General features: G+C 37.7%; 1 protein-coding gene across 1 annotated transcript in view; it reads right to left on the bottom strand.

Annotated features, from left to right (window-relative positions):
• UBR2 (ubiquitin protein ligase E3 component n-recognin 2) overlaps positions 1-20,656 on the bottom strand; it is a 124,601-nt gene that overhangs the window by 21,083 nt on the left and 82,862 nt on the right. The window contains 13 exon segments of the mRNA XM_030315521.1: positions 1,990-2,068; positions 3,225-3,328; positions 4,785-4,946; positions 5,612-5,705; positions 7,717-7,916; positions 8,879-9,057; positions 9,379-9,459; positions 9,571-9,680; positions 12,867-12,969; positions 14,625-14,779; positions 15,211-15,259; positions 16,253-16,355; positions 17,528-17,580. Coding sequence (XP_030171381.1) covers positions 1,990-2,068; positions 3,225-3,328; positions 4,785-4,946; positions 5,612-5,705; positions 7,717-7,916; positions 8,879-9,057; positions 9,379-9,459; positions 9,571-9,680; positions 12,867-12,969; positions 14,625-14,779; positions 15,211-15,259; positions 16,253-16,355; positions 17,528-17,580 — 1,472 coding nt within the window.

Here is a 20,656-nt window from a genome sequence, read left to right as displayed (position 1 = left end):
GGATATGTATCTTCAGAGTCTACTGAAAATGAAGCAAAATGAGTGAAAAAAAGATTCATATACCAAGGAACATCACAGAAAAATTTTAGAGCACTGGGAATTAAAGGGAAGATCCCAACAGTTTCCAGAAGTAATAGTTACAAAGGAACAGGAATCAGAATAATGTTAATTTCTTGACAGATGGCGAGAATTTAGAAAACAATGCCTTCAAAATCTAGATGAAAAATTGCTTCTAACCTACAATTCTATACCCTAGCCATAAACTAAGCATCTGGATAAGTAAATGTATTTTCAGACATGAACATTTAATACCCAGGCACCCTTTCTTAGGAATCTGCTGGAGAGTGCACCTATGCAAAACAAGGGAGTAAATTAAGAGGGGCATGGCCAGGGGAAGTCTCAGGGTGACAGCTGTGCCTCGTCCTGATCAGTGCAGGCAGAGAGAGGCTCCGGGAGGCGGGGGGGGGGGGGGGGGGGGGGGGGGTGGGGGGGGGGCGGGGGGGGTAGGCTGGGGGGAGGAAGTTCTAAGATAGAAGATCATCTCATGCACCTGAGCAGTTACAAAAGCTACTGCTAGACATTTGACAGATCTATTACACTATGGGTGGGGGGCAGGGGTGGGAAGTAATACACACATAGAAAACCAAGTACATGAAAAAAATAAGGTGATCATTAACCACCAGAAAGAGACAATTATATAAAAGAAAGGAAATAAAATAACAACATGTATCTTCTACCAGTAGAAATAATTATAATGTAAAACTGCCAACTGATTTAACTAAAAATTATGAAATAACTCTACTTGGACACCGGTGAAGAGCAGTAGACAGGGCAGAGGTAAGAGATGAATTCTAAAGTGCCAGGCAACAGAAAGAAAACTGCTTAAAAATGATCAATCAAGAGTCAGTCAACTACGCATTTTAACTAGATATATGGAAGTAAATGGGGGAAGAAACAAACAAATCATAGGACTGGCGATGGGGGTGAGGGTAGGGGAAGTAGGAGGCAAAGAAATAATGTTTTCTCTATTTAAGCTTTTTAGTACTGTTTTTTTTTTCTTCAAGTTTACGTGTCTTTATTATATGTTTATTCAAAGCTAAACTAGTTGTCTTAAGTTTTATTTTTAAAAATTTTTTATATAATTTATTGTCAAATTGGTTTCCATACAACACCCAGCGCTCATCCCAACAGGTGCCCTCCTCAATGCCCATCAACCCTCAGAGTTTGTTCTCAGTATTTAAGTCTCTTCTGGTTTGCTTCCCTCCCTCTCGGTAACTTCCCTCCCCTTTCCCCTCCCCCATGGTCTTCTGTTAAGTTTCTCAGGATCCACATATGAGTGAAAACATATGGTATCTGTCTTCCTCTGCGTGACTTATTTCACTTAGCAGAACACTCTCCAGTTCCACCCACGTTGCTACAAATGGCCAGTTTTCATTCTTTCTCATTGCCAAGTAGTATTCCATTGTGTATATAAATGACATCTTCTTTACCCATTAGTCAGTTAGTGGACATTTAGGCTCTTTCCATAATTTGGCTACTGTTGAAAGTGCTGCTATAAACATTGGGGTGCAAGTAGTGCCCCTATGCATCAACACTCCTGCAGTACTGTTTTTCTTGAGTTACTATGCCAGGGACAGCATCCAGGTGGCTTTACATGTATTATGTCACAACACTTATGAGATAGATATTAGTACTTGTACTTTACAGATGAGGAAACTGAGGTACACAGAAGTCAAGCAATTTGAAAAAAGTCACCCAGCTTGTAAGTAGTGCTGCTGGGAATTGAATCAAGCAGTCTAGCTCTAGAATTTACACTTTACTGGTTTCTATCAATAAACTCGCAATAAATATCATGTAATGCTTAAACCTCAGATTTCAAGATCAATGTTCCATAATATTTTGCTCCCTAGCTTGACAAATCATATTCTAACCACTATATTTTTCACTTCAAGTGGAACAAATTTAAAAGAAATAAAATAATATACTCACTTAGGATGAAAATCAGGCCTAAACCCTTCAGGAAGCTGTAATTCATCTAGATTTTCTGAATTCTTTGAAGAAGCAGTATCTAGACAGAAATAAGCATTTTACATTATTATTCATCAGTCTACAGCATTTCTATAAATGTCACTCATAAATTTTATTCTGAATATAGGTCAAAGAAATTTAAAAAATGACAGGAAAAATTTCCATTAATAAAGACTGGTACGAGATACATTCAGAGAATGAGAAATACTATTGTTGATTAACCAAGGCACCTTCTGTGATCAACTACACTTTTCCTAATATTATAGCCACCAGAACACAGCTAGGGAAGGTAAGGAGAGTATGTTGTTTTGTTTCTATAAAAACCAATGGTATAAATTCTGCTCAGATGGCTTTAGCACAGGTCGTTAAGTGCAGTACATGTTTATGAAACTTGGGAGGTCTTTGGTAATGCCAACAATAAAGTGAGTCAGTCCACCAAGAACCACAGCTGGCTCTGCAATACTCAGTTACATTCCCCACCCCCAGAAACTCTTCAATAAAATGGGGGAAGAAGTGAAAAGTATTTATGTTGAATGTCCGACTCTTGATGTAAGCTCAGGTCATGATCCCCTGGGGTCATGGGATTGAGTCCTGCATCGGGATCTGCACTAAGCACGGAGCTTGCTTAAGATTCTCACACACACGCTCTCTCTCTCTCCCTCTGCCCCTCAATTCGGCTCATGTGCTCTCACTCAAAAAAAAGGGGAGGGGAAATAAGTCAAATTTTAAGATGAGAAGTTTCACTTTTAAAATATTCTTAAATAGGGGTGCCTAGCTGGCTCAGCTGGTAGGCCATGAGACTCTTGATCTCACGGTCATGAGTTCAAGCCCCATGTTGGGCATGGAGTCTACTTAAAATAAAATATTCTTTTTTTTTTTTTTTGTAAGCTATCTCAATGTTTATTTTTGAGAGAGAGAGAGAGAGAGAAAAAGAGAGAGAGACAGAGCATGAGTGGGGTAGGATCAGAGAGAGAGGGAGACACAGAATACAAAGAAGGCTCTAGGCACAGAGCCCGACACGGGGCTCAAACTCACAACCTGCGAGATCATGACCTGAGCTGAAGTCGGATGCTTAACCAACTGAGCCACCCAGGTTCCCCCAAAATGAAATATTCTTAAATAGTTTCTTCTGAAACTACATTTTCCAATAATTTCAGACTTTAGGGGAAAAATGAAAGCAAGTTATCAGAACTTACTAGGAGTACTTTCTTCTTTCCTAAGAACCTGTAATGCTTTTATTTGCTGAGATATTGTTCTAATCCACTGAGTCAGTTTTGGTTGGTCTGAAATACTTAACCTGCTAGAAAAGATTATACAGACTGTTTAGTATCCTGTTGCTGTTGCTTAGTTTATGACACAAAAAGATTCTTTAAATGATCATGGACCTAATAATTTAAACACACTTCAAATATATATAAAAAAAAAAGCTAGGGGGAAATTTGTTGCCTTAAAAAAATAAGAATAGTTACCTGCCAATGGAAATGAAAATGTATTATCTGTCACTATGATGCTAATAACACTATTTGTCAAAAATGTCTTTTTTCACAATACTGGAATTTGCTAATATTTCTTAAACAGCACACTTACAGTACCACCACTAGTATTTACTGAGTGTTTAACATATGGCACTTAACAAGCATTTTACAGTATTAGAATTAATCCTCACAATAATCTTATGAAACAGGTTACATTATTTTCCCTACTTTACAGATGAGGAAATTGAGGTTGAGAGCTATGAAACTTGACTAAGGCCACACAGAGGACAGATCTGGCATTCAAATCCAGGTATATCAGACTCCAAAAAAGCCTGTGTTCTTCATGACTACGTTGTAATTGACCTTCATGGGATGGGTAAAACACAACAAAGGTAATTTTTTTCTTTTTATGTGCATTAATCTAATAATGATTAATTTTTCAGTTCAAAGGCAGATTAGGTCACCATGATATTCTGTTATGATTAAAAAGTAGGAGCTTACACTCAAATCGAATAGCATTTTAAGAAGATTTTGTGCTAGCATAAACTAAGACACCATAGTTTGAATTCCTAAAATTGAAAAGAACTTCATTTTGAATTGAATCCACATAGCACAGAAATTAACAGTTGATTCATATTCACAAAACTTGAATCAGTATTTGTGCATGTAAGGTAGACAGCACAATTCTAAACGGGTAAATAAAAACCAGATTTGAATAGCAGACAGTATTGAATTCACATCTGAAATAACAATGCCCAACGCTTCTATTAACTAGAAGAACCCTAGAGATTATGAAATAACAAAAATGTTCCATTTTAAAACATTAGTAGATTTGCATTTATCGGACCAACTCCTCAGGGTGTACTGTCAGCCAAAAGATTGTAAAAAATTATATTTAACTGTTAGAGTAGTCAATAAAGTCAATTTGAGCAGTTCCTCTACTGCCTATCAATTTCCTGGGCATCTCTTGCAAAGTATGAGGAAAATATTTAAAGTAGGCTCCTAGAAACAAAGGAGACAGTTTTCATAAACACACAGGAATTTTATACCTTCTATGATGTACATGGATGACCAAGAAACTACAAAATGTTGGCCCGTTTCTTTCTAAAAACCAAAATCTTATTTCATTGGTCTACCAGAAGAAATGACTAAATAAAAAAGTATCTGGACAACATTATGCAATTACCTAGAGTGATTTTTCCCCCACCCTGGTTTAATTATCTCATTATCTTCAAAGGAAACTACTGCTTAAATACAAAGGTTTTATGAGCCCAAACTTACCTGTTAAAAATATTTCTCGGAGGAAGCAGCAGAGGAATAACAGTATTACTCAAACACTCACAAAGGGGACAGAGGAATTCTCCGTTTTCTACATCATAGCTTGTATGTAAGCGTAATCTCTGTTGCCTTCGCTGTTCTTTAGCTTGAACGGAATCAAAATACCTTTACAATTAGAGAACATGAGGTATCAAAAACAACGGTAATTCTTTTCAATGAGAGCCACAAGCTTCAACGTTTTAACTAATTTGTTTCCACAATACAAGAATTTACATCTTCAAATTTCTTGGTCCCTGTGCTGTCTTGTCACTTCCCCAGGGCTGGTGGCTACTTGTTAGAGGAAGTACATGATCATTCAATGAGCACAGTGCCAGAATAATCATACTGATTTGCTGGTTTTGCAGAAGCATAGAAAGTACCAAAGTAGAGCAAATTCAAGGTGATTCCATCTTAGTTCGGGGAGCCACGACAATCTCAGGAAGTAACAAGGCAAGTTACTAACACCTTTAGAATCAAGAGTGCACACCCTGGGAAGACACTACTCATCTAGGGTTTATGCCACCGTAAAAATCTTGTTCTTCATCCAGTTTGTTAGGTCACACAGATCCCCATATTAAAAGATATAGCTGATATACTATGAAGCTTCTAAGTCACTCCTTTAACACGTATGACAAAGCAACTCAGTTTTGTTATCAGGCAGTGATACAGTTTTTCCTTTACCATCTTTAGTTCTTTCTCCCTTTCTCTAGAATGAAATTTCCTTTATTTAAAAAGTTAATTTCGAGCCTTCGGATAAGCTTCTCTTGACTAATATTAAGAATATAAATTACCTTTGCCAACAATGGGCATGCATAATGTGCCCACAGCTACCAGTGTGTGTTCCGCAAGACAGATCAGGGTGCATGAATAATGGATCATATTTTTCTGCATTACAAAACAAACAAACAAAAAACAAAACAAAACAAAACAAACCAAGCATTTAATCTTCCTATAACAAATGTACAACTTTAAATTGTGAAATCCTTGATATGGGGTCACATACTTGAAATGGAATGCTAGTTTATTCCTTTGAGATACTAGTAATTTATTTAAGACCCTGGATTATTGAGAAAGCAAGACTCTAATTTTCATCATCCTGAGCAAATTAAACATCCCTGAATTGTTAACTGAAACTGGAGTTCTGTATTATGTACATCCAATCTTCTGAACATTCCACACTTTCAGGGCACTGAGAGACTCCCATTCCCTCCAAAAGCCCTGAGCTGGTAAGAGGAATATTCTTCACTGGGCTGTCTTTAATACTTTAGGACACCTGGGTCACAGTAAAGGTGTTGTGGCAGCAATGAGGCGCCCCCTAGGGGAGAGTCTGCCTAAATACACTAATGCAAAGGAGAGTCACAAAGGAGAGCCAAAGGGGGAGCAAAATGTCCAGGACAGCAGCCCAGATGGGAAAGAGAGTAATTCAGACAGAGCCTTCCATTCTGGTGCTAATTTTTTATATTCAAAGGAGATAAAAACATGAATATAAACATAAGATGGGTGCCTGGCTGCTTTTGGAATTTTTGGAATTCTCTATGTAAATTAGTAATCTTAGAAATTGCACAACATTCTACAAACAATTACTCAAGTTTCAGTTTGGCTTATATACCAGAACAGTGCAAATGTCACAGCATAAATACAATCTTTTCTGATATAAATTGTGAAAGCATTTGGAAAACCTGCTTATAGACAGCCCAAGTTTTTTCTTCACAAAAGAACTAATTAAATAAAATTGATAATTTTATCTTTGGCCTAGAATGAAATTTATAAACCGCTTAGTTGAAATGATCATTTTTTAAGATGAAGCACATCAGTCTTTCTCAACTAGGTGCTTGAGATCCACACTGTGAAGACTTTCCTTATGGAGAAAAGGCTATCCTATAAGTGGGCTTTCAATTCTACAATGTAAAAGGCACTTGCTAAATAAGTGTTTTGCAAATTCCTAAGACACAGCTTCTACTCTCAAGAAGTTTACTGGAAGTCTTGAGGCATATGCACATAGAAACAAATCTAAGAGTATTGATATTAAAGTGTCTGTGATGGAAACAATAATGTGCAGCTTAGATGCCCCTGGAGGAATGAATGGCCTACTCGTTCCTCAGCAGTTGGAAGGGGGCACTTAATTGTTATTCCTCTTTAAGGGACAACTGCTTCACTCAAAGTCACACCTCTTTCCAGAGATGGCCCACAACCAGTCACTGATCAGTGTTGGGGTTTAAAGACCAGTCCCCCTCGCTCCAACTCAGGACACCTCCAAAGGGCCATCCAGCTCCAGAGTTCCCATAGGGTAGGAAGAGGTCTTTGGGGGACTGCATTGAAGCTCACCTTCTCCCTTTGCCCAAACCTGCTTCCCTCCTCTCCATCCAGAGATGTTGATTCCAAGGCTCTTCCAAGCAAATGTCTTGCACGGTAATCTCTACTTCAAGAATCTGCTTTCTGGGGAACGCTATCCGTGATATTATCACTACTTCACATCACAATCTGGCTCAAGGACTGCTTCTCACATATGTAACTCACACAACCATTCCCAAGAGGTTCCATTTTGGATCGATCCATGAGACAAAATTATTATTATTTCAGGGTGCCAACTAATTACTAGGACTTTACAAGTGTGCTAAAGAATGGGAAAGACTGTTAAGTACCAAGTATGTTAATGTTCTATCACAAAGAAAAGCTTTTTTTTGAATCTGTTATTTACCAGCTATGTAATTCAGGACTGATAGTTAACCTTCTGGAGTGTTTCCACATCTGTCAACTGGAAAATTTCTGCCTATGGTAAGGCTGCCTAAGACACCACCAACACTACAGAGTTATTATTAGATTAATAAAATTTCTGTGCCACACCTGAGTGGCAGTCATTAAGGGGGAGGAGAGGATCTAGCTTTGAATGACTTACCTGGATCCTGAATGAATTTACTCCTGTTTTTTGATAATACAGTTGATCTTTGAACAAATGCTGCCAGGACCATTGCCTTGCTTTCCACCTTCACCTCTTGCTCCTCTTGACACAATATACAGGTAACAAACTGTCTCTGTTCAGGGACCTGAGTTTGTGCTGGGCCCAATGCTGTAAGTGTCGTATCTGAAACCATAGGGCTGCAATAAAAAGTGTATGAGTTTCATCAATGAGCCTAAGAAGTTTCCATTTAATCATAAAACAGTGGACTCCAGATAGGTACATATTCCACACATGTGGTTTTGATGATCTGAGCGGCAGAAGTCTTTCACATATATCAAACCATCTCCTGTAATCCTCACAGCAATCCAATATGCAACACAGAAGCCAGACACTCACTTAACTGACCCTAGTGCACTCATTCTTTTATGACTGTCAAGGGTGTTCTGTGTGACCCATCACCCTGAGCAGAAACATGGTATCTATAGTCAGATATATATGTATAAACATATATCAATAAATTCAAATTCTAAGAGTAATTCCTATAATTGGAAGCTGTAAAATTTACCTACCAACCTTTCTAAAGTACTTCAGGGTTAAAAGTGTACTTCTTTAAAAAAAAAAAAAAAAATATATATATATATATATTATGTTTATTTATTAAAAAAAATTTTTTTTTAATGTTTGTTTATTTTTGAGACAGAGAGAGACACAGCATGAGCAGGGAAGGGGCAGAGAGAGGGAGACACAGAATGTGAAGCAGGCTCCAGGCTCTGAGCTGTCAGCACAGAACTCGACGCGGGGCTCGAACTCACGAACTGTGAGATCGTGACCTGAGCCGAAGTCGGACGCTCAACCGACTGAGCCACCCAGGAGCCCCTATTTTATGCTTATTTTTGAGAAAGTGTACAAGCGGGAGAGGGGCAGAGAGAGAGGGAGACACAGAATCCAAAGCAGGCTCCAGGCTCCGAGCTGTCAGCACAGAGCCTGAGCAGGGCCCGAACCCACGAACCACGAGATCATGACCTGAGCTGAAGTCAGACGCTTAACCAACTGAGCCACCCAGGCACCTCAAAAATATACTTCTAAGGAAGAAAAGCAACATCTTTTCTAGTTGAGAAACCAATGGTCAAGAGATTAAAAAATGTTGATTATTTTTTACCTATTATCAAGAACAGCGGAGGCAGAGGCATCCAGTTCTAAAGTCTGCTGAAAGAGTTCTTTGTTCTCATCAATAAAGTGCCTTTGCATCTCAGACATCTGGGCCATGATCTTTTCTCTGCGGAGCCTGGCAATCTCGGCTTTTCTCTTCCTCTCAGCTTTGTCTTTGTCTCTTGAACTCTGAAATTATGCTTCATTTAATTAGACCATTAGATGCTAAATGCACATTTTTACCCCAAGGGAGAACTATCTTTATTGTAAATACTGGCTAAAAACTATTTTATAATCTCATTTATCTAAACAAAAGATTTTTTTAACCTGTTAAAAAAAAGGCAGAGCAAAAAAAATTGCTACAACAAATAAAGATAAATAAATAGTGGCACGTTTCTTGGAATTCACATTTTTTGTGAATATCAACTACCAACTTATTGCAGACAAGTTAAATTACTTATAGTGAACTTGCTACCATGCTGCAGTAGGACCACATGCTGCCTCTTATACCTCCTCCATTATGGTTCCTTCAGTCTCTGCCACGGGACTGGTGGACGAACTCTCTCTCATCTTCTTAATAGCATTAAAAGTCTATGACAAAAAGGATCAGTTATTTGGAAGCTATGAAATATTATCAAAATTTAAAGATAACAAACACTGAATGTTTCTTGCAAAAAAGCAGAGCGATGTAGGAAATTTTACCTTTAATATCCACCTAATCATGTCTTTGTGGACGTCTAGGTAGGGAGCGTTCTGTAGTGTTTCCAGCATAGCCAGTATGCTAGGAGAGTTGTTTGGGGCTTCACCAGGTTCTAAGGCAGAAAAAATAAAACTCACGATAACAACAGCTACCACTTCACAGTGCTTATTACTGTGCATGAGAAGATAAATAAAGTTGCTTATAACATCATCTGCCCATCATTTAATTACAGCTCTGCTTTTTAGAAATTTTCAATATTTCTTAAGAATGTAATGTATCTGTACTTTTCAAACAAATTGTTAACTAGAATGCTTTCATCATTCAAAACGGGCATCTTACACCAAATGATTATTTTAACATAGCTTTTAGCAAGATTAAATAAAAACCCAGCTGAAAGGACTACCTCAGATTTTACAAAGTCTAAGAAAAGAGCTGGATTACAGGGGTGTGTGTGTGTGTGTGTGTAAAAATATATCAACGTGTTTGGTCTTTTAATAAAACCTAGATTCAAAATAAAATCCATTTCTCTCTCTGTAAGTTATTTTTTATTTGAGGGAAAGACATACATGTCAAATCCATAATCTCAAGAGTATACTTAATCTCATGTTAGCTGATTTAGTTTTATAGTCAGAAATGTCCAGGTCTTGATTTTCTTTAAGTACAGCCATTTAGGCAAAATATTCCTAGGAGGGGAAGAGACTAAACTATGCACTCTTTAATATTCTTTCAGATCTAAAGTTCTGTGGCTATAGTTTAGGGATTTGACTCTAAACAGTGTGTTTTTTTTTTTTTAAATTTTTTTTTTTAACGTATATTATTTTTGAGACAGAGAGAGACAGAGCATGAACAGGGGAGGGTCAGAGAGCGAGGGAGACACAGAATCTGAAACAGGCTCCAGGCTCTGAGCCGTCAGCACAGAGCCCGACGCGGGGCTCGAACTCACGGACTGTGAGATCATGACCTGAGCCGAAGTCGGACACTTAACCGACTGAGCCACCCAGGTGCCCCTAAACAGTGTGTGTGTGTTTTTTTTTTTTTCCAAAGTTTTTATTTATTTTTGGGACAGAGACAGAGCATGAACGGGGGAGGGGCAGAGAGAGAGGGAGACACAGAATCGGAAACAGGCTCCAGGCTCCGAGCCATCAGCCCAGAGCCCGACGCGGGGCTCGAACTCACGGACCGCGAGATCGTGACCCGGCTGAAGTCGGACGCTTAACCGACTGCGCCACCCAGGCGCCCCCCCGAGTGTGTTTTAATTATATAAAATGTTTAAAGAAAAATATAAGGAGGGGCGCCTGGGTGGCGCAGTCGGTTAAGCGTCCGACTTTGGCTCAGGTCATGATCTCGTGGTTCATGGGTTCGAGCCCCGTATCGGGCTCTGTGCTGACAGCTGAGAGCCTGGAGCCTGCTTTGGATTCTGTGTCTCCCTCTCTCTCTGTATCTCTCCTGCTCACGCTATGTCTCTCTCTCTCTCTCAAAAATAAATAAAAACATTTAAAAAAATTTAAAGAGAAATGTAAAGAATGTTCAGAGAAAATGATGATTATTGAAAAGAAAGACAAAAAGAGAAACAGAGTCTGAGATTGTATAGTGATGAGTGGATGAAATTAGGGAGTTTTCTGTGTGGTTATCCTGAAGTAAAAAAAAAAAAAGACGGCACAAGATACAATGCTAATCCATAGAAAGAAATACTGACAGAGAAAAGAATAGGGAAAGGCTGGCACCTAACAACATAGTCTTCAGTGGGGAAAGGCAGTTTCCTGTCTTCCTCCCACTTTCCTGGATGAGGGCAAAAGGGGAAAAATAGAGAACTAGCAGCAAATAAGACCACTCCTGTCATAACACCTACTGTCACTCCCAGGATACCACCATAAATTCTTTAAAATACCTCAGCAAATGGATGATTGTAGGTCTGGGGCAGGGAAAGCACAAATGTGCCTGGGGCATCTTTTGTGCCAGAAAGCAATGTGGTGCGCAAATACTAATGGGCTTGGGTCAAAAGAACAGTGAAGCCAATTGAATAGATTCCCACTGACCAAGATTGGCAGTTTAAGCTTCAAAAAGAAACTATTTTAAAAAGGAAATCTTGATATGTGACTATAAAGCACTGAATAAATAAAAATCAAAGAGTAGTATTTTTTTCTTTTTTTAGAGAGAGAAAATGAGCATGTGAGCAGGGGAGAGGGGCAAAGGGAGAGAGGGAAAGAGACTCTTAAGCAGACTCCACGCTCAGTGCGGAGCCCGACACGGGGCTCAATCCCAAAGCCCTGGGATCACGACCTGAGCTGAAATCAAGGGTTGGTCAGTCAACAGACTGAGCCACCCAGGTGCCCTCCAAGAGTAATATTAAAAACCAAAAACACAACCGTCCTAAGCAAACAAAAAAGATTTACAGTTGTCACCACTGAAGGCAACTTTAGACCAACTGCTTATTTTGAAAATCAGTAAAGGAAAACCTTTTCCTTAGAGAAGAAACACGATGGCTAAAACAAATGGTTTTAAAAAGTGTGCAAATATTAAAGTAAATATAGCAAAGTACTAATTACTGAATCTAAGTGGTAGGTACATGGATGTTTACTGTACCAACTCTTGCCTGTATGTTTAAAATTTTTAATAATAAAAAGCTAGTAAAAAGGTGCCTGGGTGGCTCAGTCAGTTAAGTGACTGACTCTTGATTTCGGCACAGGTCATGATCTCAAGTGGGGAGACTGAGCCCTGCGTTAGGCTCTATGCTGACAGTGTGGGGCCTGCTTGGGATTCTCTCTCTCTCACCCCCTGCCCCTTCCCTCATGCACACGCTCTCTCAAAATAAATAAACATTAAAAAAAAAAAAAGCTAGAAAAAAAGCCTCCTGGCCTTTGAGAAAAAAATCACATTAATTTACATAAAATGATACACTAATTCCCTATAGCACATTTTCTTCTTTTCAGTGTCTTTATAAGGTAACAGCAATAATGTAGAAGTGAAATCCTGATAGCATACTTTGTGTTTTCAAAAGCATATGTGAGAATTTAAATGTATGCACTACATTGATTTCAAACTAAGGACTCCTCATTAAGGTTTTCAGTTTATAAATTAAAATTTATGTATTTTAAGTATGCACAGTCCCTAAGTATTTTTATGAATATATATCAGGATCTGATCTAGTACCTTTAACACACAGATGAATACATACAGCCTCAGAAATTTGGATCCATTATAACCTGTTTAGAATTTACATGAGCAAATAAGAGGTTATATTCCATATTTAAAATCACTGGTATCTTGAATTAGTTTAGTAAAAAGTGTATATACATACTTGATATCTTCTGAGTGAAGGTAAATGTTACTACATGCTCTTCTGTGACACTGTCCAAATGCTGTTTTTCTTCCTGAAGTGCCATTCCAATTAAATGTAACACCTAAAAATATTTTGTAACTTTTAGTAAATCAAAAACCAAGTACATATGTTTGTAAGAAATAACAAAAATGTTCATGATTGAGAAAAGATAAAGCAAACCACTGAAGACTAAATGCAGTAAAAAACAGGCTGAAGTACTAATTTTTATTAAGTTCAAACTCTGACCAACCATTCATATAATATGTACTTTTCAGTTTTATGCTATCCCTATACTATGGTCTTAAAAAAATCTTCAAAGAATCTCAGTGGCCAAATAATTAGAGCTGAAAGCATCTATCATGTAATGAGCTAGTCTACAATACTCTCTACTTAAATTTCTCTAAGGACTAAAAATCTTAATCATCTCAGAAAGACAGATACTTTTATTTCTAATGCCACGTAACTTATAATGATGTTTACAGTTCTTCTTTATATCTCGCAAAAAATTCCTTACCAGGCTTCTAAGAAAATATAAAATTACACTGAGTCTATTTGCATTTTTACTGCTCTTATCCTGCTCCTCAATTTTTGAAGGAGATGTATGTATGGCGTCTGTACGTTTCCCCACACAAAGGGCTATTGTGGCTGTTGGAGACTTGGATGAATTAGGTTAGCTTGAATGACACAAAGCAAATGTACACAAAAGGTAAATAGCCTTCACTCTTTTTTTTTCTCCATCATTTCCGACAAATCTTTTGCTCAGATAATACTGATGGTCTCTAGTAGACCATAGCTTTGTGCTTTTACGTTTTAAGCATATTTATAAATGGGAGGGGGGTATAAGTATACACACATCTTAGCCAATGAGATACTTGAGGCTGCTGAGACAATGGAAAGAAAAGTAGCTTTCGAAGAAGGCTCTGGAAGAATGCTCACTTTCATCTGTATCCTGGCTTCACTGCTTTCAAGCTACATGGCTTCAGGGAATCCCTCTGAGCCTAATTTCATCATCTTTAAAATGGAAAAAACCAGTTTCCCTTTAGAGTTCTGAAGATTGCAAATATTGCACGTAAAAGTACTTAGCACAGAATAAGGTACAGAGTAGGCTAAGTCTATTAACTGAATAATTACTATTATGTTATTTACTAATTGAGTAACACACACAAGCTGACTGAATCTCACTGAAAACTGACTTGCTCATCTACATAATGGAAAAAGTTGTATCTACCCAAAAGGGATGTTGTGTGAATTCAATAAATAAATAATTCAAGAATGAGTTACATCAAAGCTATAAAGTAAAATACCAACAAGGTTCTAGACATGTCACTTACTAGCTATAAGACCATTAGTCTGTGAGTTTCAATTTCTTCAACTGCAAAATACAGATACTGATGAACCCACGGGGGTTTTGAGGGAATTAAATAAAAAACACAGGTCAAAGATAACACATTATACAAACGTCAGAGTACTGCATAAACAAAGACATATCACCAACAATCAATGAGAAGCAGATAGGCCAACAAGAAAAGGGAACCACAACCATGTGGTATAAAAACATATCTGCCTGGCTATCATTTTCGCTGTCAGACACAAAAAACAGTAATAATATTACTATATTTCAAATTAAGGTAACATGGCATTTTGTGCTAAGTTGTCTGTATATAGATATGGACAAGAATATTCTGGCTTTTACCAAAAATGCACAGAAATATAAATAATAAATGTCTTCAAACCTACCCTTTGCAGCATGGACTCAGACCAGGCATATCCATTATGTTCTACAGCCCACTGCAGTATTGTCCTCATGATGCACAACATCACGTCTGACTGCAAAATGTTTACCAGACTTGCAAACAGAGGGCAAAATGGAGGCAGAACTGGAGGTGGAAGTGCTGCACAAATAAAGTTATTATTGGTTTCTTTGTAGAACATGCTTAAAAAAAAACAAAAACAAACAAGCCTATCCCTGTATTAGATACTTTTGATAGGTCTTCATTCAAAGAATATCCACTAATACTACATGTTAAAACTATATTTTACCTTCTCAAGGTCAAATGCATAAAAACAGCTACATAAATAGAAGCAGTACAGAGGAAAGCTTTGTTTTCCCTAGAAATGTCTTAGGATCTGAGACAAAATCAGTAACCCAAAGGTGACTCAGTACTAATTATTCCTATATTTGCATATTTATTAGCCTTGAATGTTCCCTCGGAAAGCATATATTTAAATCTTTCACTTCATCAAGGATAATCATTACAGTCGATAGAAAACGTTTAACAAGGAGAAGAGACTGACAAGAGAGTTTTAGAAAGATTAAAAGTACCTGTATCTTCCCTATTTTGTCTTTTCAATTTCCGTTGAGCTTCCTCTGCCTAATAAGAAAGGAAGACATTTGGACAGGGAATTAGCAATGCACAACCACCTAATACCCAAAACTACTAAGTTAGTCTTTGTCATATCATCTTCTGATTTCATTTTACTTATTTATTTACTTTATTATTTTTTTTGTTGGCGGGTGTGGGGGGAGAGGTGGAGGCGGAAAACTGAGGATCTGAAGCAGGCTCCATGCTAACAGCAGAGAGCCCAATGATGGGCTCGAACTCAGGAACCATGAGATCATGATCTGAGCCGAAGTCAGATGCTTAACTGATTAAGCCATCCAGGTGCCTCTCATCTTCTGATTTTAGAAGAGATTTACCCTTAGTTTTATATATAGTCCCCCCTCCCCACACCGACACATCAAGGTTATTTTTTTCCCCACTAACCACCCCCCCACCCCCCAAACCCCAAGGAGTTCTTTCTTATTTTAAAAAGCAGGGGAAACATATACAAACCAAAACCAAAAAAGTTATTTGGGTCTGAGCTCTGCAACACGCATCTAAAACTAAACAAAAGCTTCATGTTCAAGTTTAATTAACGCCATCTACTGAAAAAGTATTTTAAGAGTAGACTGCTAAAAGACAAAATTTGACTAAGACTCATGAGGAAAATTCCATAAATTTCTATTGGAAAACATGTTAAGTAGTAGCAATTCTGAAATGAACATAAAATGGCTTAACTGACTATTACATAGGTTGACAATCTGTCTTCAAAAGCCAGTAAAATACATATGTGTGGTTATGTATATAATTATATAGATCTTATGTATGTAGCAAAAGATCTTATGTATGGGGAGGGGGAACCCAAAATGTTAGGAAGTGATATTTTAGGTAATCTATACTTTCCTTCATTATACTTTTTATATTTTTCAAATTTTCTATAATAAAAATGTATCCTTTTTCAATCTCTGAAAAGCAGTAAAAGTTGTTTAGGAAAAACAAAGAAACACAGCTCTTCCTCAGTACACTTTTAATTTTCACAATTACCTTGGACTGCTCTGCCCTTGAAAAGTGATAGAAATACAAATTGAACTCTTTGGCACACTCTGGTTTCAGTTCGTACATGCCTCGTCCTGTTAATCCAGGTTTTCTATGGAAAAAAAGTCCTTAAAATATTATTACTAAAGTCATACACTAATTTATGAGACAAGCTTAGATAACAGAATAAAAAATCAAAGCTCTCATTTACTTCTGGTGGATGTAAGCTATTACTATTTTCTATGGGTTAATTTGGCAATCTACAGCAAAGCTCTATGTACATCATTTTGCCTGACACATCCACTTTGAATTAATCCTAACTGGACAGGTGAATGTGATGGTCATTGTAGTGACAATTCGAAGTCTAACTATAGGGAATAGGTTATGCACATTACGACACCTCTAAACAGTTGAACATCACTAAAAGTAATAATAATTTTTAAATTTTGACATATAAAGATATCTCTGATAAGTTCTACTTATCAGAGTAGAAGTGGAAAAAAGTAGGTACAATTTTAAGGTTTAGAGAATCATATATATATATACCTTTTATATATATTATATATATTTCTGTATTTTCTCTAAAAGCAAGTGTTGTATCATTTAATTTAATTTAATTTAATTTAATTTAATTTAATTTAATTTAATTTAATGTCTTCACACCCAGTGCAGAGCCCAATGCAGGGCTTGAACTCATGACCCCAAGATCAAGACCTGAGCTGAGATCAAGAGGCAATGTTTAACTGGCTGAGCCACCCAGATGTCCCCATATATTGTATCTTTATAATCAACAAAAATAAAGACATTACTGTTGGGGTGGGAGCAAGGAAAAAGCAGCATTGAGAAGCTGCCTCAACAACCTTAGTGGGGATAAAAATGGTTTACTGACTGGGCAATGCACTGGAAGAGTGAAGGCAGTATTCAAAGGCCATCCCATAACTTAGGAGGCGCATTCAAATGAAAACGAAGAAAGTAGTTTTAAGAAAGCTCAATGCACTGCCTTAGGTCATCTGTTCAGTTTAATGTCAATTATCTGAAACTATCAGCTATGAACACTGGTTCTGAGCACAGTGAACATTCTCATAAATCAATTTTAGTTACTGAGTGAAGAGCTAGATCAGAAGAGTGAAAGGACAGTGAGAAATCTAGTTCAGAAATTTGTATCTGAAAAGGCTGTCACTCTCTGAAGGCAACAATTTCATTCTCAGTTCCATCAAAGGAAACACCAAGAAAAATTAATATATTAAAAACAACTGAACGGGAAACAACAGGAAGTAAACTCACTTGAAATGCGCAACTGCTTCAATTACGCTCTCCATGCCAGTCTCCTTGTTCTCCTAACAGTATGAGAAACAAGTGTGTTTCATGTTAATTGTGTATCTGCTAGCACTTTAAACATTGTGCTTTTCTCTCTCTCTTTTTTAACTTTTATTTTTGACAGAGAGTGAGACAGAACGTGAGCAATGAGGGGCAGAAAGAGAGAGGGAGACACAGAAGCAGGGTCCAGGCTCTGAGCTGTCAGCACAGAGTCCAACGCAGGGCTCGAACCCACAAACCATGAGATCATTCATGACCTGAGCTGAAGCTGGATGCTTAACCCACTGAGCCACCCAGGTGCCACTGTGCTTTTCTCTTCTTAAGCCTTACACAGCAACTCTATGAAGCGGCTATACTATTATCCCAGTTTTTATAGCTGAGGATTCCATAGTAAACATAATTATTAATACATAACGAGGGAAACTTAGTTGATAAGCTAACATTCATTCAGACTCATACAGTTAAAAATAAGTCACTATCCTACGGTTTCAAGGTGACAGCTTTCAAAAGGAATTAACTTAAAAGCACAAAGTACACATAACATTTAAAATTTATGTAAGATATTTAGCATTTCGTGAAGGTTACACTAATTTCTTATCTATTTTTGGTAAAACAGCATTTCCGAAATCATATCCTATTAATAACAAGATGTTAATAGGAATTCTAATTAAAGAATTCTCTGGTCAAAAATGTTTGGTAAATATAGTTGCCATTACTTTGTACAAGATGTATTTTAAAATGCTGTTTTAAATTGTATTCTTCTTTATTCTAAAGTCGAAGTGAAACTGTAATTGCTTTCTCATCTAGCAACTCAGGATTCGTTTCCTGTATTAAAAAAGCACAAGTAATTTTTATCCTGACTAGATATCTAGTGATATTAAGAAATTATTAATTATTGTTCTTTTAGGTGTGATCGTGGCATACGGATAGACAAGTTTTCCTAAAAGTCCTTTTGGACCAGTTTCTCCATGTTGGCCCTGCTGACATCTAGAGCAGACAATTCTTTGCTGTGGGGGTTCTGTCCTGTGCATTGCAGGATATTCAGCTGCACCTCTGGCCTCTGCTCACTGGATGCCAGGAGCACCATATGACCCTGCCCTGAGTGGTGATCTGGCCAAATGTCTCATGGGGGCAAAGTTGTCCCTGGCCGAGAACCATTGTTTTACACACATACAATTCTAGTTATAGATGAAATGGTAAACCTGGTTTCTGGGCTTTTTGTTTGTTTGTTTGTTTTGTTTTGTTTTGGTTAGAACAGCTCAGCAAAATCAAATTCTGGATTACTGTTGTACAACAGTACACCTACATCAAATAGGCCAAAAAAATAAATAAAACAGCACAGACAAAAAGGAAAAAAATGAAATCTTTTACTTTTGGCCCTTTTAACCATCTCATACAAACCAACTACTTATAGTACAGCTAAGTACATACATAAAAAAAGTTACTGGAATGCTCAGAATTAAGACTGTTTGTTGTTGTTGTTTCTGTTTGTTTTTTTTTCAAAGTTTTTTTTTTTTCCTCCTTTGAAATTATAACGAACATGGTCCACCACAAGTAAAGTCAGAAGTAGAACAGAGAACACTCCAAAGGCTGGTTTGGTCATCTGAGATCATTAAAAATGGTTGACCCCTAACAATACATACAAAAAATATTAAATGTAAATAAAAAACACAAATGAATTTTCCTTTTTCAAGTACTTTTAAGAAAAAAACCAGGGCCTTGGAAGTTTTGATTCTTTTTTTTTCCCTCCCCTGTTGCAAACTCACGCTGTGGTTTTGGTTGGATGGTGGAGAGCGTGTGCCATCTGTGGGTAAACTTGACATTCTTAACAAAATAATCGGGGGGGGGGCAGGGATTCATGGTTGGGGTAAAGATAAAACAAGACTAGTTGAAATTGGAGAGGGGCGCCTGGGTGGCGCAGTCGGTTAAGCGTCCGACTTTAGCCAGGTCACGATCTCGCGGTCCGTGAGTTCGAGCCCCGCGTCAGGCTCTGGGCTGATGGCTCAGAGCCTGGAGCCTGTTTCCGATTCTGTGTCTCCCTCTCTCTCTGCCCCTCCCCGTTCATGCTCTGTCTCTCTCCCAAAAATAAATAAACGTTGAAAAAAAAAATTAAAAAAAAAAAAAAGAAATTGGAGATGGGTTCTGTTATGTTTTCTATTTCTATAGATATTTGAAATTTTTCATAATGCAAAGTTTAAAGGAAGTATTACTATGAAACAAATAGGGGTTTAAATCCCAGAAGAATGAACATTAAGGTTGAAAGTTTTGATCTATGTTTCAAATTTGGGGAAACATTTTGAAAAGCCTCAAGGAAATAAGGACCACTCCTAACAATAAGTGTTGGTTATCTATCTGAAAAACCCTGTGGCTGAAAAATAGGTGGCCAAAGACCTTGAGATCCTAGAGGAGAAACAGTTATAATTAGCCTCTGAATGCCCATGAACATTATTTTACATTCACTAGAAGGAAAAGAGATGGCTCCCTAAGAAGAGTTTTTGAATGCTTCAGGAGGAAAAAGCTCTGGAAAATTTCAGTTTGCTCAACACAGCCGGGCAGGTATTTTCTCACTTCCTTCTCCAATACGCTAGGTTAAACATCATACCACCCATGGCAACTTTGTAGTAAAGACTCTATAACAAGCCCTTATCTACTGGATACATAAATTCAGTTCTCAAGACCAGGTTTACTTTTTTTTTTTTTTAATGTTTATTTATTTTGAGAGAGAGAGACAGACACAAAGTGTGAGCGGGGGAGGGGCAGAGAGAGAAGGAGACAGAACCCGAAGCAGGGCCTTGGCTCTGAGCTGTCAGCACAGAGCCTGACGCGGGGCTCGAACTCACGAACCACGAGATCATGACCTGAACTGAAGTTGGACGTTCAACCGACTGAGCCACCAGCCGCCCCAAGACCAGGTTTACTTTTATTTAGCATCCTTATTTCTTCTAAGAATTCCCTGTAAGAGATTCTACTTCCATGCTCTTTTCTATCCCCCATCCCTAGTATTCTCTTTTTTTTTCAGCATTAAAAAATTGTTTTAAAGTAATCTCTATGCCCAACATGGGGATCAAACCCATGACCCCAAGTTCAAGAGTCACA

Source organism: Lynx canadensis, chromosome B2, assembly GCF_007474595.2.
Source record: "Lynx canadensis isolate LIC74 chromosome B2, mLynCan4.pri.v2, whole genome shotgun sequence".
Taxonomy (NCBI): Eukaryota; Metazoa; Chordata; class Mammalia; order Carnivora; family Felidae; genus Lynx; species Lynx canadensis.
Note: the sequence above shows the minus strand (reverse complement) of the source record. Positions and strands in the feature narration are given on the sequence as shown.